This window comes from Orycteropus afer, unplaced genomic scaffold (assembly GCF_000298275.1).
Source record: "Orycteropus afer afer isolate SDZICR_OR568_19922 unplaced genomic scaffold, OryAfe1.0 scaffold00264, whole genome shotgun sequence".
In the NCBI taxonomy this organism is placed as follows: Eukaryota; Metazoa; Chordata; class Mammalia; order Tubulidentata; family Orycteropodidae; genus Orycteropus; species Orycteropus afer.
In genome coordinates, this window is record NW_006921851.1 from 358946 (window position 1) to 384811 (window position 25866).

At 52.5% G+C, this 25866-nt stretch overlaps 2 protein-coding genes across 2 annotated transcripts; one reads left to right on the forward strand and one right to left on the reverse strand.

The window, feature by feature from the left end:
* Window positions 1-3878: 3878 nt before the first annotated feature.
* Window positions 3879-21147, forward strand: SLC4A2 (solute carrier family 4 member 2). The gene is made up of 22 exons (XM_007950120.2): window positions 3879-3902; window positions 5011-5176; window positions 5324-5565; window positions 5644-5762; window positions 7319-7551; window positions 7647-7789; window positions 9349-9529; window positions 15921-16056; window positions 16159-16324; window positions 16459-16573; window positions 16701-16885; window positions 16972-17197; window positions 17318-17533; window positions 17615-17763; window positions 18025-18219; window positions 18792-19037; window positions 19148-19237; window positions 19402-19568; window positions 20023-20276; window positions 20360-20529; window positions 20796-20969; window positions 21067-21147. The coding sequence occupies exons 1-22, from the start codon at window positions 3879-3881 to the stop codon at window positions 21145-21147; spliced, it is 3678 nt and encodes a 1225-aa protein (XP_007948311.1).
* Window positions 21148-21498: 351 nt separating this feature from the next.
* Window positions 21499-25528, reverse strand: FASTK (Fas activated serine/threonine kinase). Its single transcript, XM_007950122.2, has 10 exons — window positions 25447-25528; window positions 24299-24721; window positions 23619-23798; window positions 23393-23532; window positions 22671-22884; window positions 22410-22569; window positions 22092-22183; window positions 21873-22008; window positions 21682-21796; window positions 21499-21606 (listed from the first exon to the last, which is right to left on the reverse strand). The coding sequence occupies exons 1-10, from the start codon at window positions 25526-25528 to the stop codon at window positions 21499-21501; spliced, it is 1650 nt and encodes a 549-aa protein (XP_007948313.1).
* Between the last annotated feature and the right edge of the window lie 338 nt (window positions 25529-25866).

Here is a 25866-nt window from a genome sequence, read left to right on the forward strand (position 1 = left end):
TCGCTCCGGGTCATCTCAGGAATGGGAGGAGTGCAGAACACGGCGCTCTCTCCCGGGTTAGCTTTGGGTAACGGGCATCAGCCTCCAGCCGCCACCCCCCTCTCTCACCGCCTCCGCCCCTTGGGCAAAGGCAGGGCTCTTGAGTCAGTGGGATTGGTTGGTTGGTTAGGTTTTGCGGGGGGGTCAAGAGAGTCTTCAATCTGATAAATTTACCATTCAATTCTTCTGCCCTGAATTTCCTGACCACCTGCGTTTCGGTTTTCCTGCCCGCGATTCCCAGTGTGAGGCCAGCTCCTTTCTGCGCTTGTTGTTGTTGTTGTTGTTGTTATGTGCCTTCGAGTGGGACCCGACTCATAGCGACCCCTCCTTGGGTTTCCGAGGCAGTATCACTATGGAAGTAGATTGCCCCATCTGCCTTCCGAGGAGTGGCTGGTGGGTTTGAACCGCCAGCCTTCTGGTTAGCAATCAAGCGCCTTAGGCACTACACAGAGCTGCCATAATCGGTTGAAGAGACGACAGCCTGGCCAGCCTGGAGCTGGGGTCCCGAGGCGATCCCCGAACGGCCGACTGTGGGCCCAGTGCCCTGCGAAGCAGAGGGGCGCCCTGCCCGTGAGGCTCGCTGTGCCCGGCAGTGCTTGCGAGCGCGCCACCGCGCCTACCCCTCCCCGCCCCCACCCTGCGGGGCCGCGCACGTGCGCCGGGGGGCGCGCACGCAGGGGGCTGGCCTGCCCGGGGCGCGGGGGAAAGTTGAGTTGAGAGAAGTTGCGAACAGCAGGGGCGCGCCCCGGGGTGGGCACTGGGGTGTTGTCGGGAGCGCGCGAGGGTATCGGAGAAGGGGAAAAGTCCCTGAGACCCCGGAAAAACGAAGTCCAGATCTAGCGGGTAAGCCAAGTGGAGATGGCGGGGGAGGGCCGGGGCTGCGTTGGGAGGAAGGGAGGGAAAAGGAAAGGGGGAACCCGGGACTTCGGGTGGGGAGGGAGTGGAAGTGAAGGAAAGGGAGGAGACTGGGGTGCGGAGAGCTAGATCTTAGGGATAAGGATGGCAAGCCGAACAGAGTGCGGGTCAGAAGGGGGGATTCTGGGGTTCAGAGTTCCCTAAAACAAGGGTGCCGCGCCCCCTGCCACCAGGAAGGGGTATCTCAGGCTCCGCCGACCTTCCCGACTCGGGCAGGCTCCAGCCTACACCTCTCCCTGACGGCCCTATACTTTATCCTTCAGGTCAGTTCTGGGCGCCCAGCCTAGGGGTTGCAGGAGGCCCCCCCACCCCCATCCCCGACCTCCGAGTTGGGCGGCGGAGCAGGGTGTGGGGGTGGTGGTGATAGGTCAAGTCAGGACGAGGGGTCAGGCAGAAGAGTGTGTAGTTGGGTGGGGATGGGAAAGATGAGCCTGTAGAGTTGAATCTGACTCCTGGGGGCCGGTTTTCCTGGGCAGGGTATCCGTGCTGGGTTGGGGGCCAGTGCTCCCTGAAATCTAGGGTTCACTTTATTCTTTTCCTCTCGCCTGCACCACATCGAAGAGCTGTGGAATGTGCAAATTCACTTAGGAGTGTGGTTAATGCCCAAGTGGGGGTCGGGGTGCTAATCCTTTGGGCAAGGGTAGAGATGCTAATCCTTCGGGCCGGTCAGGGCTGGTCCCGGGAATGTGCCCCCACCCCGGATTATCGCCACCGATGTTTTGGACAGAAGCTGCTTTGTGTTCTGCAAAGGCGAGGGTTGGGGGAGATAGGGGGAGTAAAAGGAGGAAGGGATGGAGGAGCACACCGAGGGCACTGCCTACAGTGGGGGCGGGGCACCTGTAGGTGCTCTGGACAGACACTCCCTACACCCTTCCCAGACTGGTGCTGCTCCCCCCTCGGCCAAGCCCTATGCACCACTCCTCCACACCAGACATGCCCTGGCTGAAGGCCTGCTGAGGGGGAAGTGAGGAAGAGTGGTCAGCTGAGTTGGAGGCTTGCCAGGAATGTGTCGCCCCAGGCTCCCCACCCTGGACTGACCCCCAACCCAGACCAATATTATTTGACCCTATACTGACCTTTCTCATCTGCAAAGTAGTCCTAAGTCCGGCACCCTCCGGATACTGTATTTCTACCTTCCTAGAGTTTTAGGAGCCCTCTGAGCTTACTCTACTCTGATTTGCACTGATTGGGTGGGTTCCCCAACTGCAGCTCCTCTTCTGCCCCTCCTTCCCCACACACATAGACCCTCTCAGAAAATCCTAGTCATTGTCAGGAGGGTATCAGCCCTGCGACTTCAGATTTTCCTTCCCCTGGTTAGGAGAGCAGAGGGATTCAGACAGCACGGGGGTGGGGGCGTGTGTGTACGCGCGCGCGCGCGCACACACACACACACACACACAGCCCCTCCCCCAGTATAAAACTCTACCCAGCCTGAGCCTGTAGTCTGGCCCTTCCTCCCCCCTACTGAGTGAGTTTAGTTAGGTTCCTGCCCCTCCTCCATGTCCCCTACTAACCTCCCCTACACAGAGCCAGGGGAAGGGACAGAGCGCAGAGTGGTGCAGTGCTCTAGGCCTCCCCCTCTCTCAGGTTCCTCCCTTTGCTCTCTTTCTCCCCTTTCTATCTGGGCAGCTGCCTTCTCTTCACCACCTCTCTGTTGCACAGTGTGTCTTACTCCCCATCACCCCCTCTCATTTCAGTCCCCTTCCTAGTGTCGAACCATACATAGCCTTAGCCCTGGTTCCTCTTCCTGTCCAGGCCCTTTCCTCGTCCCCCCCCCCCCTGCTTTTTATCCCTCCCAGCCAGATGCCTCTGTTCTCTCTCTCAAATGCTGAGCCTAGACTCCTTGATGCCTCAGGTTTTTTTGCACCCTCTTCCACCTCTGTCCTCACCCTGCTTAGCTTTTGGGCCCTTTGTGGGGCTCTTTCCCCTCAGTCTTCTCCCTCCTCTCTCTTTGTTCTTTGCTTCCTATAAACAATTCTCTTCTTTGCACTTGCCACCTCTAAGGGCCACTCCAAGGCCCTTCATAGTGTAAAAGGTCCTGATGCAGCGACAAGACTCTTGTGGTCACTGAAGAAGTCTCCTCCACCTGGCTTTCACAGGGCTGGGTGCCCTCAGGCCTGGCCCCTCTCCATGGTGACTGGTTGTCTCCTGCCCAGGTTATGCCGCCGCCCTGTTGCCCTGAAAGCCTCAGCGACAGCGAAAAGGGCTAAGATTTGGCCATGAGCAGCGCCCCCCGGCGCCCCACCTCGGGCGCAGACTCTTTCTGTACTGTGAGTATCACCCGCCCGCCCTCTGGTGCCTGGCTGGACGTTAGCGGTCTAATGTCTAATCCGCTGCCACAAGTCCCTTCTGCCTCAAGTTTCAAGTTCACAGGGACTGGCTCTAGGCGAGAGCCAGAAGCTGGTGTGGTGCATGCATGTATTGGGGGGAGAGGAGGAAGTGGAGGGGAGTAGATAGAGCCGGGCATTAATGTAGGGCAGAAGGGGGCACTGCCATCACACTCTGGTCCCGCGTGGATAGCGGTGGGGGTCAGAGACTTCCAGCCCTAATGGGGAGAGTTGAGGCTGTTTTTCCTGTAGGTCTGTGTTTAACCTCAGCAGGAGAAGAACTCTGGGGACCCTGGGTCCTTAACGCAGCGACCCTCTCTGACCTGCCTTAGAAACAAAGCTTTTGAGTCGGGGCAGAGCACTCTTAGCTGCCGGGCCCCACCCCCGCTCCACGTGCCACATAGGCCCGCCCCTCCTGGTCCCCACGTGGCCAACTCCCCACGTGGCCCCGCCCGACTTTCCCTTGGAATCTAATGATTAACCCCTGGTGCCACAATCAGGCCCGTTATTGGTCACTTTGGCCCGGCCTGGCACGTGACTGAGAAGGGGCACTGTCAGGTCCCCTCCCCCTCCTTCCCAGGTTCACTCCTGCCTGCCATGGACTTCCTCTTGCGGCCTCAGGTGCGAGGGGATCGAGACCCCCTCTTCCCTGCCCCAAGGGCTAGCATCTGCACTTGCTCCTCTCCACCTTGCTCCCTCAGGGCTGCTTAAGGGAAAAAAGGGGCTGTGAGCTTGGTGGGGCCCAGTAGAGCTGCGGAGATGGTCCGGGCAGGAACCCTCCCCAAAGAGAGCAGAAACAAGTCCTCTGACTCCCCCCCTTTCTTGTATCCAATATCCCTGCCACCACCCCCCACAGCTGCTCCTATCCCCACCTCGGTGTCTCCCCAAGACCCGCCCTTCTTCCCAGCCCTCCTCCCCTTGCTCTTCCTGGCTCTAGCAGCCGGCACCACCACGGAGGGGGCTCCATACCCCCGCCCTTGGAGATCCTGATGCCCTTCAGGTCCAGAAGCTCTTGAGCAAATATTTGGCGGTGCCTGGAGCCGACACCAGCAGGGGGTGGGTGGGGGGCTGGACCAAAGCCGCAGGGGCTAGGCAGCAGGCAGCTAGCTGGGCAGAGCTTTCCCAAGTGCTGCTGCTGCTGCTGCTGCCGCTGCCGCTGCCGCTGCCGCTGCCGCCGCCGCCGCCACCGCCACCGCTACCACCACCACCACCACCGCAGTTGCTGCCCAGCCACTGCTGGCCGCTGCTCCACTCCCGCAGGATGACTCAGGTGGGGGAGTGAGGGTGGGGGGAGGGGTGGGACGAGGGGCCAGACTGGGTTGGCACAAAGGGGTGCATTCTGCAGTGAAAGGGTGAGCGGGAGCTCCACCAGCAAGGTGAAGTGTAGAAGCTCCCACCACCCCAGGAAAGGCTGGGTTTCAGTTTTGACTTGGAAGTCCAGGTCAGAGCTCTGCCAGCCTGCCTTTAGAAGTTACTTTTTGAGCTCAGCAGCTATTCTCCCAGCCAAAGGGAGTTTTTTTCCCCACCCAGTTCACTCACTCTACATCCAGGAGGCAGAGGAGCTGGGGCACACAGGACTTCTGCCGAAACTGAGACTTCGACAGCAGGTCCTTTACACCTGCCTAGAGCCTTATGAGAGTAGTTGGTACTCACCACAGAGCATGGTGGTGCTTGGGGTGTGATTTGTGGTGAGTCCCTGTGTGTATTGTCTACTCTTACTTCCTCACAGCCAGAGCCAGAGAGCTTAAGTCCTGGGACACCTGGGTTCCTGGAGCAGGAGGAAGATGAACTTCACCGCACTCTGGGTGTGGAGCGGTTTGATGAAATTCTGCAGGAGGCTGGGTCTCGAGGAGGAGAGGAGCCAGGCCGCAGCTATGGGGAGGAAGACTTTGAGTGTAAGAGGGGCTGTAAGGGAGCTCAGGCTTGACTACCTGGGAAGGAAGGGGCTAGGGTCCAGGTGGGAGGGGCCGGGGCTGCAGGCCAGGATAGCAAGGGGAGAGAAGTTGTGCCTGCCCACAACCAAGTTCCCTTCCTCTGTGCAGACCACCGCCAGTCCTCCCACCACATCCATCACCCACTGTCTACCCACCTACCTCCGGATACCCGCCGCCGCAAGACACCCCAGGGCCCAGGACGGAAACCTCGCCGGCGCCCTGGAGCCTCCCCAACTGGGGAAACCCCCACCATTGAGGAGGGTGAGGAAGATGAGGATGAGGCCAGTGAGGCTGAGGGGGCCCGGGTACTTACCCAGCCATCCCCTACTTCCACACCCTCTTTGGTACAGGTAAGTGGGGGCAAAGTCCCCTGGGAGCTGTCTGCAGGGTCCCTGGCCTAGCCTGCTCACATTTGGTCCCTGCTCTAGTTCTTCCTCCAGGAGGATGATAGTACTGACCGGAAGGCAGAAAGGACCAGTCCCTCTCCCCCTCTACCACTAACCCATCAGGAGACAGCTCCCTGGGCTACCAAAGGGGCCCAGACTGGGTAAGTGTACCTCCTTTCAGTCAGCAAGTATCCCCAAGCAGAACTCTCCTGACCCAGGGTCAGGGTGGGGATGTGGGGAAAAGCATGAGCATGTAGACACCTTCCATCGTGGTGGTTATTTGTACAAATAACTAACCTCACAAAGCCCTAGTTTGCTCATTTATAAACCAGGAGCAATACAACTTTCTCACATGGTGGTAGTAAGGATTAAAGGGGGTGGTGTGAATGAAAGTTCCAAGTGTTCTAAGCCTGGCATGGAACAGAGGCTGCTTCTCCACCTCCCCACACCCCTCACTGGAACTCAGATAAAGCAGCATCCAGTATTGGATCAGAGATTGGACTGGGTGACCTCCAAGCACCCGCTGGGGCCCCAAGGGTTTGAGAGGAACAGGAGATCCATTCCTTGTTCTTGTAGAGTTGCCAGTCACTCTAGTTGGAAACCAAATGTAGCCACGTGAAGTGGCACTAGAACAGGTTTTTGTGTTGTACAACCTGATTCAGGCAGTGGCAGCACCAGTGGTGACGGGATTATGGGGTTGTTAACCAGAGAAGGCTTCCTGGTGGAAATCACTTTGAACTAGATCTCAAAGTCAGCCCTATCCCATATCTGTTGTTTTCTGGGTGCCAGGCAGTGGAAAGGACTTCAGGGAAATGAAGGACATGTCACCAGCCCCCAGAGAGTGCACAGGCCTGCTAGGAGATGCGGTGGTGTGCAGTGGAACTGGGCTCGTGGTGGACTCTTAACTGTGGACCAGAGCTAGGGGTGGGGTAGGGAGGGGACTTCAATGAAAAACATGGCATTTGGAAAGTGGGTCACATTTGTTGAGCTGGCACAGTGGAACAAGGGCACAGAAGGTGAGAGTGCACAGAGGAAGCCTGGCAGTGGGGGTCATGGGAGAGGGACTTGGGCTTGGAGATTGAAGCAGCTTTAGATAGTGGGGAAAGAGGTTTAGAAGTGATACAGTAAGACCGTTATGCCCTTAGGATGTCAGTGAGAAAGAGAAGGCATTCTAGTCTGGGAGAAAGGATGGCATTGTGAGGGACCAATAGTTAATAACTTTCTTACTACCATGATGGAAGGTGTCTACAATTACAAAAGGTCAGTTCATCGTCCTTTATTCCATTTAATTAGAGATATGGGACCCTGCAGACCTCCTAGTCCTGCTGGTTAGGGGTATGCCTGGGCCATAAGGAGCAGAGAAATGTCAAGGGAACTAATGTCCAGGAGCATCTGTGACAAACTGGGCTCTGCACTGGGTACTTTTCCAGAATCTCACCTCTCACAGCACCACATGAGACTGGGCTTTGCTCCATTTTCCTGGTGAGGAATTTATGTTCAGAGATGCCTTGAGTGATTGCTCACAGTTGCACAGCCAGTAAAGAGTGGAGTCAGGATTTAAATCCTGGCAGTCTGTTTACACATGCACAATGCCCAAGAGGGGAGAATCAGGAAGGGGTGGGTCCAATGTGCTTCCAATCCTGGTTCCCCTGCATGGGTCCCTGGAAATGGGAAGGAGGCTGGCTTTGTCTAGCTGATGGCTGCTTTATCTGTCCAGAGCTCTAGTGGAAGATGTGGTGGCAGTGACCAGCGGCACAGCAGGAGGTGATGATGGAGGTGCCTCAGGGCGCCCGCTGACCAAAGCCCAGCCTGGGCATCGCAGCTACAACCTTCAGGAAAGGAGGCGCATTGGGAGCATGACCGGCACTGAACAGGCACTGCTGCCCCGTGTCCCCACGGATGAGAGTGAGGCCCAGACGCTGGCCACGGCTGACCTAGACCTCATGAAGAGTGAGTGCTGGGGCCTGGGTAAAGCCCAGTACTGGTGGGGAAAAGAGTAGGAGAAAAAGAGGGAACCCAACCCAGACCCCTTTCCTGCTCTGCAGGTCATCGGTTTGAAGATGTTCCTGGTGTGAGGCGGCACTTGGTGCGGAAGAATGCCAAAGGGTCTGTGCCAGGCAGCCGAGAAGGGAGGGAGCCTGGTCCCACACTTCGGGCACGGCCCCGAACCCCTCACAAGCCCCATGAGGTACTGTACTCTGCTTTAGGCACTTCTATTATCTCTTTTTCTATCTTTCCCCCGGAGCCCCCTCCACCTACCTCTCAGACAAGCAGTGATCTTGTGCACAGAGTACACTGCACAAGAGTACCACATCTAATAGGGCACCGTTCACAGCTTTGACATTGCTGATTTGAATATCATGTCCATTTTCTGGCACAAGGCAGTGAGGTGTTTGAGAAGAGGAGGCAACTTTTTCTGATGTAAACACAGGGCTTTCAGTGGCCCTGTGTAGCACTGCACTTCATTTTTTAAAGTACAGTCATTTTGGTGCTCTTATTTGATCCTCCCAAAAACCTGTGAAGAAGGCAGCACAGATGGCATCCACCATGAACCAAGTGCAGTGACTTGGCCATGGTCACTTAGTTACTCAGTGATGTACTTATCTTTAACTTCAGGCCTCTGGTCCTGAACCCTGGCCACTTCATTGTACTTTCTTAACCTTTTTATTGAGGTGTAACAGACAGAATGAAGTACATTTGTGCCAAGTGCACAGCTCAGTGGGATTTTACATTTGTAAACAAATGGATAACTAATACCTAGATTAAGAGATAGAGCATTTCTAGCACTCAGAAAGTTCCTTCATGCCTCTTCCTAGTCAGTGTCCCTAGGAGGTAACTACTCTTATGTCATTTTCAATTCATTTCTCCAGCTCTTGAATATATATAAATGGAACCAGACAAAATCCCACTGTGTATATATGAATATGTATATATAGCAGCTAGTGGGTTTGAACCACCAGCCTTCTGGTTAGCAGTCAAATGCCTTAGGTACTATGCTACCAGAGCTCCTTTTATATACTTCTGTACTTATATAAGAAGCTCTGGTAGCGTAGCACCTAAGGCATTTGACTGCTAACCAGAAGGCCAGTGGTTCAAACCCACCAACCACTCTTCAGAAGGAAGGTTGGGCAATCTACTTCCATAGTGATACCATCTCGGAAACCCAAGGAGGGGTCACTATGAGTCAGATACGACTCGACGGTAGTGGATTATACTTATATAAGGGACCCTGGTGGTGGAATGGTTAAGTGCTTGGCTGCTACCTGAAAGCTCAATTGTTCAAACCCACCAGCTGTTCTGTGGGAGAAAAGACCTGGCAATCTGTTCCTGTAAAGATAACAACCTTTAAAACTCTGTGGGGCAGTTCTACTCATAGTCATATGGGATCGTTATGAATCGGAATTGACTTAACAATATAGAACAATGGCAACATAATTATATAAATACAGTGACCAGTTTCACACACTCATTATGAGTTGTATATCATGCTAAATGTTCTATATACTTTTAATCCTCACTACAGCCCTTTGAGGTAGGTATTATTAGCTCCATTTTACAGATGAGGAAAACTAAGTCTCTAATTGGCTAGTGACTTGCCCAAGATCTCTTGGTCTATTAGACTCCCAAGCCTGTACACTACCCACTGTGCCGTACAGGGTAATACCCCATTTTTGCTACTCTCTGAGGGCCCAATCCCTAGAGACCTCTAGCTCTACATCCTGAGATGCCCTCTCATCTCACCCTAAGGTATTTGTGGAGCTGAATGAATTGCTGTTGGACAAAAACCAAGAGCCTCAGTGGCGGGAGACAGCTCGCTGGATCAAATTTGAGGAGGATGTAGAAGAGGAGACAGAGCGCTGGGGGAAGCCCCATGTGGCCTCCCTGTCCTTCCGAAGTCTCCTGGAACTCCGCCGGACCCTGGCCCATGGTAACTGCCTTGTGCATTGCCCTCCTCATCCCCTGCCAGTCTTCATTCCAGAATGTTACTGTGTCCTAGGCCCCATTCTCAGAGGACCAAATGGCCAAATACCCCCAAAATTTTTATTGCACAACATGGTATGTAATTTTACCAGCACTCAGGAGAGAGCATCTTATTTCCATAAAGTACTACTCCACCTTCTGGCTAGGGGTCATTGTTGGGTGATTTCAGAGCAGGATTTATACAAATATCTCTTATCTAGCACTTTCAGCAAGCAGCTTCTCAGGGATATTTTCAGATAGCAGAAGCTGATGTGTTTTGGGTGCTAACATTTTAAAACAGTTTTGATGGTGTTCTGAGATGCTTGGCAGATCTCATGATCATCTTAAGAGAGACTCTGGAAAATGTGATCTAACCTGTAGGGCTTTTAAACTTTACTAAATGCCTACAGCATGTAGGACTTCTGAGCCCTTGCATATGATGTTTCTCCTGTTTGCTTGTTTCTTCTTTCCCATTGGGTTTTCACTCACTGTCTGTAGTTGTCAGATGGCCTATTTCTAGCAGATGAGGGCTGAGAACCTCCTGCTACAATTGTATCCAAACTAAAAGTAAATAGGCTCTGAGTGAGGCTTGAGGGATTGTCTAGAGGTAAAGTGCCAAAGTTTAAGAGCTTTATCACTAGGCTTTGTGATCTCTCTTCTGTCTGTTCTGGGGCTGTTGGTTTTCTGTGTTTTTTGGTTCTATGTTCCTGAAAGTTGTCCTTGCCAGTAAATGGCCTGGTAACTTTTTTTTTATCGTGATAAAATATATTTCACACACAAAAAAAATACTGTGTCAACCACTCTTAAGTGCACAATTCAGTGACATTAATCACATATACTGTGCTGTGCAACATTCATCACTATTTCTCAAAGTTTGTCATCACCCCAAACAGGAACCCAGGACCCCTTAAGCAATGACTCCTCATTTTCTCCTCCCTCCCATCCCTGGTAACTACTAATAAACTATGGTCTCTATTCAAGACATTTCATATAAGTGGATCATGTAATATTTGTCCATTTGTGACTGACTGATTTCACTCAGCATGATAGTTTCAGAATTCATCCATGTCACAGCATGTATCAAGACTTCATTTTTCTTTATTGCTGAGTAATCCATTGTATGTCTATACCACATTTTGTTTATCTATTCATCTGTTGGGAGCTCTGGAAACATAGTGCCTAAGGCATTTGACTGCTAACCAGAAGGCTGGTGGGTCAAACCCACCAGCCACTCCTTGGAAGGAAGGTTGGGCAACCTCCTCAGAAACCCAAGGAGGGGTTGCTATGAGTCAGATCCGACTCGAGGGCAGTGAATTTGTTTTTTGTTTTTTTTATTCATCTGTTGATGGACACTTAGGTTGTTTCCACCTTTTGACTATTGTGAAAAGTGCTGCAATGAACATTAGCATACATATATCTGAGTTCCTGCTTTAAATTTGTTTGGGTATATACATAGGAGTGGAATTGCTGGGTGATATGTTAATTCTATATGTAATTCTCTGGGAAACTGCCATACTATTTTCCACAATGGCGCCACCATCTTACATTCCTACCAGCAGTCAATGAGGGTTCTAGTTTCTCCACATCCTCACCAATACTTGTTATTTTTCTTTTTTTCTAGTAAGAGCTATCCTAGTGGGAGTGAAGTGTTACCTTATTGTGGTTTTGTTTCCTAAACAGTTAAGTATTTCTCTGTTAGCCAAGGTTTGACAGTTTGAACCCACCCAGAGGAACAGTTCTATTCTGCACACAGGAGGTTGCCATGAGTCAGAATTGAGTTGATGGCAGCTAACAACAACAGCTCTGGTAGCATAGTGCTTAAGGTACTTGACTGCTAACCAGGAGGTTGGTGGTTCAAACCCACCAGCTACTCCTCGGAAGGAAGGTTGGGCAATCTACTTCTGTAGTGATACCACCTTGGAAACCAAAGGAGGGGTCGCTATGAGTCAGATCTGACTCGGTGGCACACAACAACAACAACAACAACAACAACAAACAACAACACTAGCTAAAAATGTTGAGTATCATTTCATGTCCTTGTTGGCCATTTGTATATCTTTTTTGGAGAAATGTCTATGCGAGTCCCTTGCTTGTTTTTTTAATGGGTTTTTTATCTTTTTGTTGTTGTTTAAGCTCTTTGTATTCTAGATATTGAACCTTTATCACATATATGGTTACTAAATATTTTCTTCCATTCTATAGATTGTCTCTTCACTTTCTTGGTTAAGTCCTTTGATACACAACAGTTCTTAATTTTGATGAAGTCCATTTTACCTATTTTGTTTTTTGTTGCTCATGCTTTTGGTGTTGCACACACCAGTAGAGGGAAACTAAGATCACCTACTTCTGACACCAAATTGTGTAGTGGATAACAAATCCCACTCCACATTCCATGTGTCTTACAGAAATCTCAACTTTTCTTCCCTGTTAAGTTCAGACCCCAGCTCCCCACACAAGCCTTCTTTCTCTCATCCCTAGCCACCCAGGGCTACGTCATCAGGTATTAGCCACATGTTTGATAGTCCATGTGATTCCTTCAACTTCAGACCAGCCAGCCTCAAATTTGGAGGTTTCTTCTACCCCCTCAGTATAATAGCTGCAAGCCTGGGAATCCACATGACTCCCTCCTCTTCAGACCAGCCACCTCCCGCTGGTCCTTTGGGTCCAGTAATTCACTGGAATGATTCACAGAGCTCACAGGAGATACTTAACTGCAATAATAGCTCTAATGTAAAGAAGAATATAAATGAAGAGACAGGGTGATATTTGGGAGGGGCCACAGTACAGAGATTCTGTGTTCCAAAGAGAGATGTACTATGATCACCAACCAGGAAGCTCCATCTGAGCTTCCATGTTCAGCACTCTTATTGGCTTCCCCACATGGTTATGATAGATTACATCATGCCTTGTGAAGCTTAGCCAGTATCAGGCCCCCAGAGGGTCCTTCTTGGTTTGGTCAGCCCCCATTCATTATCCTTAGGAGTTGGTACATATAGAAGGAACTAAAAACAAAGGCCAAATAACTTCCTGTCAGGGTTTTAAATCAATTCATTCTGGTTCAACCCCCTACTGAGAATTTACGTTCCCACCAGATATACTGAATCAGAATCTATATTTTAACAAGATCCCATAAGAATCACCTGGGACCTGGATCAAGTGGGAGAAAAATGTGAAACAAAACTCAAAATCCTAAAAATGACCAGGCTTACTAATCTGATACAGATTGGTGAAACCCCCAAGACTATGACCTTGAGTCATCCTTTGGAATTGAACTCATTCCTATGGCTTAATGCTCAGCCAAACTATTGACAGACCTATGAACTGAACACCTACACCAGGGAAATGCAGTCCTTAAAATAATCAACCATGGGAGATCAGAAGAGCAGCGTTTGCACAAGACGGAATGCATAGACATGAAGGACACAGGGAATGGGTAACCACAGGGAGGAAGTAGGAGGAGAGCTGTTACACTGCAGGGAATGTAACCAGTGTCACAAAAGAAAATATGTATGAACTGTTGAATGTAAAACAAATCTGCTTCATAAAATTTCACCCAAATCACAATAAAGAGTAAAAAAAAAAAAAAATCACCTGGGAACCTTATTAAAATGTAGATTCTAATTCAGTATATCGAGGTGGAAATGCAAATTCTTAGCAGGGGATTGAACCAGAATGAACCAGTTTAAAGCCCTGTTTTCTGCAAGATGATTCCACATCTTGCAGGTGTCATATGTAAGAATCTACTGTTGAAAACCAGACCCCAATGCATTAACCCTATGTTTTCTGGTTTTAGTTATAACATTTATGTCCTTGATTTGAGTTAATTTTCATATATGGTGTGAGGTATGACTCCAACTAAATTCTTTTGCATTTGGCTATCCAGTTGTCCCATCATCATTTATTGAAGAGACTTTTCTTTCCCCATTGAATGGATTTACTACCTTGTTGAAAATGTGTTGGTTCATTTGTGGACTCTCAATTCTATTCCATTGATCTCTGTGTCTGTCTGTATACCAGTGTCAGTCTGTTTTGATTACTACAGCTTTATAGTACATCTTAAAATTGGGAAATGTGAGCCCTCCTACTTTGTTCTTTTTAAAGATTTTTGGCTATTTGGAGCCTTTTATGAAATTTGAAGACTTGCTATTCTGTTAATTTTTCTTTTTTCTTTTTATTTTTTAATTGTGATTTGGGTAAAAGTTTATAGAGCAAATTGATTTTCCATACAGTGGCATATGTATTTTGCCTCATGACATTGATTGCAATCCCCATAATGCAACAGCTTTCTTTCCACTTCCTCCCTGTGGATGCTTTTTCTCTGTGTCCTTCTTTCCTGTGCATTCCTGCCCTCTGAGCTATCTCCCTGTGCAAATGCTACCCTTCTTGTCTCCCATGATCTATTGTTCTAAGCAGTGTACCTACCTTGTGTAAATGTTCACCTTATATGTCTGTCTGTTGTTTGGCTGGAAGCCACGGGAGTGAGTTCAATTCCAAGCCGAAAGGGTGGCTAGGGGCCATAGTCTTAGGGGTTACTCGACTGCTAACCAGAAGGCTGGCAGTTCAAACCCACCAGCCACTCCTTGGAAGGACGGTTGGGCAATCTACTTCCATAGTGATACCACCTTGGAAACCCAAGGAGGGGTCACTATGAATCGGGTCTGACTCGATGGCACATAACAATACAACAACATCAGACCAATAAGCCTGGTCCTTTTTATGATTTTGAATTTTGTTCTACATTTTTCTCCCACTCTATCCTGGATCTCCTGTACTCCTGCTGAGTAGCTGACAGTGGTAGCTGGGCACCATCTAGTTCTTCTGGTCTCAGGGTCATATAGGCTGAGATTTGTGTGGTCCACCAGTCCCTTGGACTGATTGTTTCCATGTGTCTTTAGTTTTCTTCATTCTTCTTTGCTCTAGACAAGGAGGGACCCATTGCTGCATCTAGATGGCCACTTACAAGCTTTTAAGACCCCACTAGCTATTCACCAAAGTAGTATGTAGAACAATGTTTTTGTGTTAATATGTTATGCCAGTTGAGCTTGATTTTCCCCTGATCATGATCCTGAGCCCACAGGCCCAATAATTTGCTCCCTCATGGTGGCTGGCTGTGGCTAAAAAATTACCATAACTTTGGCCCCTATTAGTTCTATTTATATGGACATTCTCATAGCACATACAAATACGTATATAGAAATATCATCTCCCAAATATGTATGGCCATTATCCCGTAACTTTTCAAGGGACTTTCATTTCTCTATGATATGGCAGTTCCAGATCAGTGACCAAGGTGGAAAGAGGTCTAGAAATTGTCCAGTGAGCAGCTTAGGGAACTGTCCAGTGGGCTTGGGGAACTGAAGGAGGGTAGTTGAGAAGCCTGGGGTAGAGAGGGTATCTCTTCCTATGGCTCAACAGCCATCATATGGACAAGGCTGCTGTTCTGGTTACTTAGTACTGCTCTGACAAGAATATACTACAAATGGGATGGCTTGAACAACAGGAGTTCATCCTTACAATTTGGAGGCTTTAAGTCCAAGTTCAAAGTGCCAGGCTCTAGGGGCTAGGTGAAAGCCCCTCAGTCTTGAGCTTCAGCTCTGCTTCCAGCTCCCGGCCCACTGAAGCTAGAGGCATTTCTTCACTCAGAGAGCTGCTGGCTGCTGAGGCTGAGAAGCCCAAGGTTGACAAATAAAATGGCACAGTCCTGATGTTACCACACCACATGGCAGACCATTAATTTAAGTCCATTGTAAGTCCCAAGGTTGCCAGAGCATGACAGGCTGCTGAACAACGACACAGTTACATGCAGCATCCAAACGTGCCATAAGTTAGAGACAATTCCCAAGGCTTCTCTTTGTATACAGGAAGCAGACCACATACCCAAAGCTGCTTGTGGTAGATCCCACTATGAAGCTGACTGCCTGTCTCATCATGGGGAATAACTACCACCAGCTGCCCAGCCATTCAACCAGGCCCAGCCAAGTTGACACACAAACATAACTACCACAGCCGCAGACTGTGCCTTGTTCCAGAGGACAGAACTAGATTCTAGAGTAGATGTTTGACAGAGGCATTATGTGGCTGATTAAGAAGAAGAGTTTTAACAGTGAATAGCAGTTCAGCCAAGGTAGGCTCTCTAGAGGAGGTTGGCCTTATGACCTCTCTGATAACTGAGCTTATAATATTTCTTAGGGGTGGATGGGCATAGGGAGAGAAACTGAGGCCAGAGAGGAAATGCAACTTGGGCTTTGGCAGCAGAACAGGATCAGAACCTGCTGGACTGCGCTTACCTGGCTATTCCCTGCCCTACTCTTGTTTCTGGATCTGGGGATCATGGTCCCTCTATGCTGTCCTTATTTCAGGAGCTGTGCTCTTAGACCTGGACCAGCAGACACTGCCTGGCATAGCCCACCAGGTGGTAGAACAGATGGTCATTTCTGACCAGATCAAGGCTGAGGATAGAGCCAATGTGCTGCGAGCCCTGCTGCTGAAACACAGGTGAAGCCCTGCCCAGGAGCATCCTTTATATTTTCCCCCTAACCCTCTCACCAGCCCCCAGCTCTTTGCCCTTCTTAACTTCACTGCCCTCTGCCCTACCAGCCACCCAAGTGATGAGAAGGACTTCTCTTTCCCCCGCAACATCTCAGCTGGCTCCCTGGGCTCCCTTCTGGGTCATCACCATGGCCACGGGGTGGAAAGTGACCCCCATGTCACAGAGCCTCTCATTGGAGGTGTTCCTGAGACCCGCCTGGAGGTGGAGCGAGAGGTAAGGGAAAGACACACCTCTGCCTTACCTGGTCTTGGTTGCCATAGACTAGCTGCAGGGCTATGAGGTGGCCTCAGAGATGCACAGAAGGACAGGGCCTGGCTGGACTGAGCTCTGCTCTCCTCTTCCCCCAGCGAGAGTTGCCCCCTCCAGCCCCACCTGCTGGCATCACTCGCTCAAAGTCCAAGCATGAGCTGAAGCTGCTAGAGAAGATCCCTGAGAATGCAGAAGCAACGGTGGTACTTGTGGGTATGTGGGGCAAGTCTTAGGGGCAGGGGTGGTTTGGCTGCCAAACCTTCAGGCACAGTCTTCATGGAGTCGTCAGCCTGCCTTGTTCCTGCTGCCTTGCTCTTGCCCATGACGCCCACCTTTCTAGGGTGTGTGGAGTTCCTGTCCCGCCCCACCATGGCCTTTGTGCGGCTGCGGGAGGCAGTAGAACTGGACGCAGTTCTCGAGGTGCCTGTACCCGTGCGCTTCCTTTTTCTGCTGCTGGGCCCAAGCAGTGCCAACATGGACTACCACGAGATAGGCCGCTCAATCTCCACCCTCATGTCCGACAAGGTCTGCTCACCTTCCTCCCTGGCACCACCTCCCCCCAACCTTGTCCTCCTCCTTGTGTCCCACTGACCATGGCCCTGCTTTGTCAGCAATTCCACGAGGCAGCCTACCTGGCAGATGAGCGGGAGGACCTGCTGACAGCCATCAACTCCTTTCTGGACTGCAGTGTGGTGCTGCCGCCCTCGGAGGTGCAGGGCGAGGAGTTGCTACGCTCTGTAGCTCACTTCCAGCGCCAGATGCTCAAGAAGCGGGAGGAGCAGGGGCGGTTGTTGCCCACTGCGGCTGGGCTGGAACCCAAGTCTGCCCAAGACAAGGGTACGGGCTAGAACAGGACCTAGAACCAACTGAGCTGCCATGGGGGAGGGGAGGGTGGCTGTGCCTCTGGGGGGCAGGGAGAAGACTCTCCTGGGGCCCTAATAGAGGCCTGGGTTGCAGCGCTTCTGCAGATGGTAGAAGCAGCAGGCGTAGCTGAAGATGATCCCCTTCGGCGGACAGGCCGGCCCTTTGGGGGCCTGATCCGTGATGTGCGACGCCGCTACCCCCACTACCTGAGTGACTTCCAAGATGCACTCAACCCCCAGTGTCTGGCTGCTGTCATTTTCATCTACTTTGCTGCCCTGTCTCCTGCCATCACCTTTGGTGGACTACTTGGTAGGGAGAGCCTTTGAGTGGATGGGAGGGTGGGCCATACAGAGCTTAGACTGACAGACCCTGGGCTGGTTCTGCCCTCAGGAGAGAAGACACAAGATCTGATTGGGGTTTCGGAGCTGATCATGTCCACAGCACTCCAGGGGGTGATCTTCTGCCTGCTAGGGGCTCAGCCACTGCTGGTGATCGGCTTCTCAGGGCCACTGCTGGTCTTTGAGGAGGCCTTTTTTTCGGTAAAGGTCCAGCAGGGTGTCCAGAGGCTGCTCTGGGGCTGGCCCTCCTTTTCCCTAGTCCCTGCACCCTAGGTATTCTCCCTTAGTCCCATAGCTCTTGGTCTGACTGAACCCCCCTGCCCCAATTATCTCATTCCCTCATCTTATACTGTGGACCCCAGTTGTCTCATCTGCCTACCCCATAACTCTGGGCCTGACTGGACCCTCTCAGCCCCTTCTCACCCCATATCTCTCGGCCTAACTGGTCCCCCTACACCCCAGTTCTGTAGCAGCAACAACCTGGAGTACCTGGTGGGTCGTGTATGGATTGGCTTCTGGCTGGTGCTTCTGGCCCTGCTCATGGTGGCCCTGGAGGGCAGCTTCCTGGTGCGCTTTGTCTCCCGTTTCACCCAGGAGATCTTTGCCTTCCTCATCTCTCTCATATTCATCTATGAGACTTTCTACAAACTGGTTAAGGTAGGCAAGCCTGCCAAGAACGGGTTGGGGTCAGGACAAGAGGGAGCCAGGTGAAGTCCTGTTCCTTCTCTTGGTCCTTGCTTTGGATTTGAGGCCAGGCTGACACAGAGCTTCCCCTGGGGCTGCAGTCTTGTGGAGCCCTCTTGTCTGCCACCACTTCCCTGTCTCCAGCATTCATGCTGAAGCTTCAGGTCAAGCTTTTAAAAACTGTTTTAATTACATGGGTAACACATCCTTGTGTTAAACGCCAAATAGTACAGAAGAACCCAAAGGAAAAGGCCTGAGGTGGCACCCAGTCACAGTTGAGTGCATCAGACCCCTATTTATCTGATGGGTTTATGAGACCTGGTACCTCCAGGTCCCCCATGCCAAGTACCCTCCTCCTTTCTTCAGTCCACTGCCCTGCTGCCTTCATGAAGAGGCTAACCTCCTCTAGTCCCTTCCCTCCCTTGGCCCTCTTAAGCCCACATTGCCCTGTGTCACATCTGGTTTTGTGGCCTGCCTACCCTTGCTGTGCTCTGCCCCCATTCCTGGTTCACTGATGGAGTCTTTTGTGGCCCTCCTCTCCTTAGATCTTTCAGGAGCATCCACTCCATGGCTGCTTAGTCTCCAACAGCCCAGAGACCAACAGTGGCAAGAATAAGACATGGTCTGGGGCAGAAGCAGTGATGGGACTGGGAAACTGGAGCTCGTCTGGGCAGGGGAGGCCTCGGGGCCAGCCCAACACAGCCCTCCTGTCGCTGGTGCTCATGGCTGGCACCTTCTTCATTGCCTTCTTCCTGCGCAAATTCAAGAATAGCCGGTTCTTCCCTGGCCGGGTGTGTGTCTTTGAAGGCTAGGAGTAGGAATGAGGGTAGGAAGAGGTGAGCTAAGGAAGGGATGGGCTGCAGTGGAACAGGAAGACTCTGAGCACAATTCTTGCCCTCAGATCCGACGGGTCATCGGGGACTTTGGGGTCCCCATTGCAATCCTCATCATGGTGCTTGTGGATTACAGTATTGAGGACACCTACACGCAGGTAAGGCATAACCACATAGCCAAAAAGAGGTACTGCCTGGGTTACTTCCACTGTTCCCCTGCAAGTCTAGAGCCTCTTATGAAGCTAAGTGGATACTAAATTTTCCCACAGCACGTCCTCAGCACTAACCGTGGCACTCCCCTATCCTGTCCTCTGTCCTGCAGAAGCTGAGTGTACCCAGTGGGTTCTCGGTGACAGCTCCTGAAAAACGGGGCTGGGTCATCAATCCCCTGGGAGAGACAAGCCCCTTCCCTGTGTGGATGATGGTTGCAAGCCTGCTGCCTGCCATTCTCGTCTTCATCCTTATCTTCATGGAGACTCAGATCACCACGTGAGTGGCCTGACTGGAGGGGTAAGGGGGGCTGCACACACAGGACAGGAATGACTGAGTGTATTCAAGGGGAGAGAGGCCCTAGACTGCTGTGGTTCCCAGCCTGGGAGACCCTGCTTACAAATTTAAGCTGCAGAGTCCGTAGGCCTCAGAGGGTTTTAAGTGCTGGCTGGCTGCTGGAGTTGATTTTGTAGGCAGTGTATAAAGTGCCCCAGCATGAGTAAGCATTAAGGTGCTGTGAGGGGATGGAGTAGAGACTGAGAGGCCGGCCTAGCAGTGCCTGGTGGGGCTGTGTGGTCTGAGTGGAGAATTAAACTGGCCCAGGGCAGTGGGCATGTACAGGGACCACACAGGCAGGAGGTGATTGGCTGGAGTGCTAGAAAGACAAGGTGGTCAGCTAAGCCAGGTGCCTGGCTGACCATGGTGCAGGAGCAGGAGCCCTCTTGCTCCCCAGGCTGATCATCTCCAAAAAGGAACGCATGCTACAGAAGGGCTCCGGCTTCCATCTGGACCTGCTGCTCATTGTAGCCATGGGTGGCATCTGTGCTCTCTTTGGCCTACCCTGGTTGGCTGCTGCCACTGTCCGTTCCGTCACACATGCCAACGCACTCACTGTCATGAGCAAGGCTGTGGCTCCTGGGGATAAGCCCAAGATTCAGGAGGTCAAGGAGCAGCGGGTAACGGGGCTGCTAGTTGCCCTGCTTGTGGGTATGTTTGCCCCTTGCCCACCCTTCCTAGTGGAGCCCTGGTGAGGGGGGGAGCCCTAGGCCAACTTCTGTTTCCTTCCTCAGGTCTCTCCCTGGTTATTGGAGATCTGCTTCGGCAGATACCACTGGCTGTGCTCTTTGGAATTTTCTTGTATATGGGTGTTACCTCCCTTAATGGGATTCAGTTCTATGAGCGGCTGCACCTTCTGCTCATGCCGCCCAAACACCACCCAGATGTCACCTATGTCAAGAAGGTGAGACCCCTTCCAAAAGGACCCCCAGGCCTCTACCCATCCTGGTCTACCAGGGTCACCTGCCAGCCCCATCTCCCCATGTCAGCCAGCCATCATTTACTGTCCATGCTGTGCAGCCTGGGCTATGATGAACACCCAAGAAGGTGCCTCCTTTCCTACTTCCATCTGAGTCATCTGGGCCCTGAATGTCAGCTCCAGGGACTGTGGCTGGAGGCTCTTGGAGAGGCCTGAAGTCATCAGTCTCCATTTCACCCTCCTGCCCCCAGGTTCGGACCTTCCGTATGCACCTGTTCACAGCCCTGCAGTTGCTCTGCCTGGCCCTGCTCTGGGCTGTCATGTCCACAGCTGCCTCCCTGGCCTTTCCCTTCATCCTCATCCTTACAGTGCCGCTCCGCATGGTGGTGCTCACCCGCATTTTCACCGAGCGAGAGATGAAATGTGTAAGAACATCTTCCCTTATTTGCTCCCACCCACCCATCCCTTCCCCCTTGTTCTCGGAAATGGTTCCAACCTAAAACCCACCATCCCCTTCCACAGCTGGATGCAAATGAGGCGGAGCCAGTGTTTGATGAGCGGGAGGGTGTGGATGAGTACAACGAGATGCCTATGCCTGTGTAGCTGCTGGCTGGAGGGACCAGCCTGAGGGACTGATGGACAGAGGGACCAGGGGTTGGGGTTATGGTCTTGCCACCTCCTTCTTCCTCATTTTTATTTAAGTGAATAATTTAAAGTCCTCACTCCTGCAGTAAAGTGCTTTAGCCCCTGTCTATCCCTTGCTTTTTGTCTCTGTATGAGGGGGGACATAAATGGAAAAGAGGTAGGGAACCCAGGCCCCTCCCTGCCCCAGAAACCAGACGAGTGATGGGGATAGTGAAGGAAAAGGACTTTAATGAGAACCAAAACAGAGGGAAGCCAAAGTGCAAATTGCCTGCCCCCCATGGGGGGGCCATCCTAACCCACTACTTCCCTTCATCCCCCTTCAGGCCCCCAGCGGAGGCCCAAGGCCTGGAGCTTTTGCCTCAGGTAGCTCTTCAGCTGGGGCAGGCCTCTCTGTGATTCCAGTTCCTCAAAAGGCAGCTGTGGAGAGAGGCAGGGTTACCAGAAGTATGAGGAGCTAGGAGTTATAAAGGGCAGACCAGGGGTGTCTCTCACCGGCAGGAGCTGGTAGCCCATTAGGCCAAGGTGCCGCTCTCTCAGAGCCCGTGAGCCCAGCAGCACCCTGCCATCCCGGCAGAAATGCCAGCGTTCCCGCAGCATCAGAACCACCCTGGAGGGGAAGCGGGCCAAGGTCAGGGTCAGCAAGTCTGTGAGAGCAGGAGGCCCTCCCACCCCACTTTCCTTACCTTTGGGTAGGGTCTCGGGTAGTGGGGTTCAAGGCAGCCTGGCCTTGAGGACAGGACCTTGGTGGGTATGGTAAGAAGGGATCCTGAGTCCTCACAGGAAGCACAGCACCATTACTGCTGACACACAGCAGGAAGTCTGCAAAGGGTGATAGGGGCCACCAACCTTTAGCCAGGGTCCTGTCTGCTCCCCAGGCCTGCTGCTTGCCCACCTGTGCTCACCTGTGCAGTAACCTGGAGGCACGGTCAGGTCCTGGCGGTACTTCTCCTCCCCCAGCAGCTGGCGTAGCCCCTCAGCTACTATATCCTTGTGACTGAGGGGAAAGGGACACTGATAGTGGGGAAGGCCCCGAGTTCTTCCCCAAGCTCTGTCTTGGTCTAGCTCTATTCTCGGCAAATGCCTTCACTGATTCAGGCCCATCTGTCTTTTTGTATGACTGCCTTTTCTAAGGCAGCTAGAACATTTCATGGTCCCTTTGGTTTTTCTGCTCTTGGCTTTAGGGCTGGTTCCCTTCCCTTGTTCCCAGCTGCCCCATCCACCTGTACTTGCAGCGGGCACGGTCAGTGGTGAGTGGCTGGGGGAAGATGGGCACTTGCTGCCTCCGGGGAAGGCGGGGACCCTGGTATCCTGGGAGCTCCAGCTCAACAGCTGTGTCAAGCAGGGAGAGGTAGCGACGCACAATCAGAGCATGAGGAGTGCCTAGGGGAAAGCAGGGGCTGGGCACACTGGGCTGCAGACCCTCCTTCCCATTTGCTCTTCCCACCACAGCCTTGGGCCAGTCAGCCACCCTGTCTGCATACCACTGATGTGGTTGATGAAACCTGGTGAGAAGACAAAGTGCAGGGCTCTAAAGGGCAGGCACCGCAGCTGGCACAATGACATCAAGATGTTGACAGTGGCCAGGGGTGCCACCCCTGCTTCCCGAGCCAGGATCCTCTCAAGACAGGGCATAAACTGTTGTTCTAGAGGCAAGTAGTTCAGCCGCCCAAAGGGCAGGACCAACTTCTGTACCACCTGTTGAGGAAAAGCAGCTTATTACACAGCTGCAAAAGTTACCCGTTATCCTTTGTAAACTGAAATTTAGGGTGCCTTGGCCCTCAAACTTATAATGTAGCTGTGAAGGCAGAACCTATCCCTCTGTTCCCTAACATACACACCAGAACTTAAAACAGTATAAACATGTCTCAAGTCCTATATAATTACCAAACAGGCAGAAGGACAAATTGTTGTGGGGTCTCACCCTGAAGGACTGAGTGGGACCAATGAAACTAAGATGGTGTTAAGAGTGCTCTGAAAAACTGCAAAGCACTGAGCACTCCTGGTGCTTATGGGGGGGACAGGCCAAGGAGGATGTCAGCAAAGGTAGAAGCCCCAGAGCACTGAGCAAGCAGCCTAGTGGGGGTAAGTTAGCTGCTTAGGAAAAAAGGGCAATAAAGCTAGACAGGTGGGCAGGGCTGGCCTGACAATGGCTGAGGATAACAACAGTCAGAGAGGAGCAGGAAAGGGTGGGAGGCAATCCCACCTTACTGTTGAGCTGGGCTTCCTGAACCACCAGGAAGTGAGCAATGGCTTCCAGAAGCTGGGGCTCCCGCAGCCGGTGCCGGGCAAGGTGCTGGGCCAGGAGCACCATTACGTGAGGAGTTAGTTCCTCTGGCCTTGCCTCTGTGAAGAATTAGCCTATTATACTAGACTCTTAGGCCACCTCCCACCTCGCCATCCCACCTGCCTTAAACTCTCCCCTCCGGCACCTGCCAGGCTGCGGATCAGCTGCTGCCGGGGATGCCGCAGGAAATGCGGGCAGCTCAGAGCAGCTTCCAACCTCTGCCCACCAGGAAGGACAGGTTGCAGAGGGGGAGCTGGCTTCCGGGGGAGGCGGAACCTTCGCTCCTGCTCCAGGGCACATACCAGGGGCCCATCTGATGGAAATCCTGAGGGAGAGGATCAGAGAAGGCCATCTAGGAATAAGAGTATGCTTGGCTCTGTTATAATCATGGGGTTTAGTTAATGGATTCCCAGCTTTTCTCCACTTCCCAATCTGAAAGTTTTGCTGCAGTTTAAGTGGAAACACTGGAATGAGATAAAATACCATGGGAACATAAAGTATTAGAACAGCCTTTGGGGAGAGTGTTATACAAAAAGGGCATGTAAGTTCTCATCTCAAGCCATTTGTGACAACTTTTAGTAGCTCCTAGAGCACTACATTGATGGGAATCTGGGTGGTGCTCCTTAAGCTGGAAAAAATGCTGTTTGACTCCTGATGTTCATGGGGATAGAGGACGGGAAGCAGCAGCCAGTGTGCCAGACTATCTGCCATTTATGGGCAAAATGCCTAAAAGGTTAATTCTTGTCTAAGTTTAGGTTCTCTACTGTTCTCTACTTTTCCATCAACTGCCCCTTTCCCCCAAATCCTCCTCAAGCCTCTCCTCACCAAGTAAAACTGCAAGGTGCAGACACACATGGATGGTGTGAATGTCAAAGGAGGGGCAGTTTCGGATGATGAGCTGACTCAAGTCCTGCAGTGTGACCTGCTCCACAGGAGGGGGCCATGGCCGAGACCCCAAGAGCTGGCCCAGGCGACGAAGTGCCACAGGGTAGTGGTGGGCCCGCACCTTGGTGGGATTCTGGCCCAGCCAGCGCAGTAGCTCCCCAGGGCTCCTCGCCTGTTCCAGAAGTCGCTGCAGCCCCTGCACAGGACCCGCGTGGGGGCTGCCTCCCGAGGGCCAGTCCCCCCACTTGCCAGGCCCCAGACAGCAGGACTGTACTGGTGGGATCAACAGCAGACCAGACAGCCGAGCAGAGGAGGCCTGGGCAGAAAGCAGGACTCGAAGCATTGAGTTGGGTGATGGAGACCCTGAGGGGTGGCCCAGAAAAGGAGGGTGAGGTTTTCTCCAAAGGGGAGAAAGCCCTGCTGTTTACTGCTTACTTCACTCCCCATCCGTGGTCACCCTTTTGTGTTGGCTGTGCTCAGTCTTCCCCACCCCCCATTCCTCTTACTTCTTCGACCCAGAGTACTGTTCTCAAAGCAGTGCCATTTACAAAGTACTTTCACATGCGTCATCTCCTCTGCTCCTCCTTACAAACGTACGAGGTAAGCAGGGCTAGCACTACCCCGTCAATTTCACAGATGGAGACCACAGCCCGGAGAGACAAAGGGGTTACACTCGAGATCATAAATGGGCTTGGTGGTCGCGCCCAGTCTGGAGCCCCAGTCGGCCCGTTGACACGCCCTCCCGACCACCTACCCCTCCCGCGGGAGGCGGCGGCAGCACAGAGGTGGAACGCAGGATTTGCTGTCCGACTGTCCTGGGTTCCATGCTAGGCGCTCCCACTTACCAGCTGTGTGACCTTGGACAAGTGGCTTCGTCTCTCTGCCTAAGTCCCCTTACCTGTGAAATGAGAATGCAGCGCCCACCTGGCAGGGCGCCTGTGTAGCCCGAGTGCCCAGCTTTGCAATGGCGCAGAGTCGGCGATGTCAGGGCCCCCACACCCACCCCGGCCTCGGGAAACCGCCGTCACCGCCGCAAATACGAATTCCGCCCCGCTCCCGCGGCCCACCCTGGCAGGCGCCACCCCTACATGGCTCCCCAGGCCCCGCGTAGGTCGCTTCCTCAGTCGGTCTTGGGGCCCGGGAGCCAGGGGCCCCCCGCGGCCTCCTCATCGGCTAGCCGCTGAGTCTGCCATCTTCCCAGCAGCCCCCGCACGGCCGCCCCTAACGCCAATCCTAGCTAGGTTCTGACCGCAGAGATGTGGCTCCCGTCTGGCCCTGCGCGCCCAGGAGCCTCAAGCCCCGCCTCCCGGAAGCTGTGCGAAAGGCGACGGGGCGTGCTGAGACGCCAGGGGCAGATGGTGCGGAGAAGGGTAGCAAATAAGTTGACTGCTGGCTTGAAAGAAATGGAACTGAAGCAGGGCCCCTCCATGCTCTCCACTCGCTTTTTTCTCAATGAGCAAGGGCTCCCAGCCCCACTGCCATGGCCCCCACACACCCAGACACAGCAA

Bases quoted from the DNA above. Each gene is read 5' to 3' on its own strand.
- SLC4A2 (XM_007950120.2), top strand. From the start codon at position 3,879: ATGGACTTCCTCTTGCGGCCTCAG. The intron at 3,903-5,010 runs GTGCGAGGGGAT...ACTTCCTCACAG, and splicing joins ACTTCCTCTTGCGGCCTCAG to CCAGAGCCAGAGAGCTTAAG. The intron at 17,198-17,317 runs GTACGGGCTAGA...CCTGGGTTGCAG, and splicing joins CAAGTCTGCCCAAGACAAGG to CGCTTCTGCAGATGGTAGAA.
- FASTK (XM_007950122.2), bottom strand. From the start codon at position 25,528: ATGAGGAGGCCGCGGGGGGCCCCTGGCTCCCGGGCCCCAAGACCGACT. The intron at 22,570-22,670 runs GTATGCAGACAG...GCTTTCCCCTAG, and splicing joins TTTCATCAACCACATCAGTG to GCACTCCTCATGCTCTGATT. The intron at 22,009-22,091 runs GTGAGCACAGGT...CACCCTTTGCAG, and splicing joins GCCTCCAGGTTACTGCACAG to ACTTCCTGCTGTGTGTCAGC.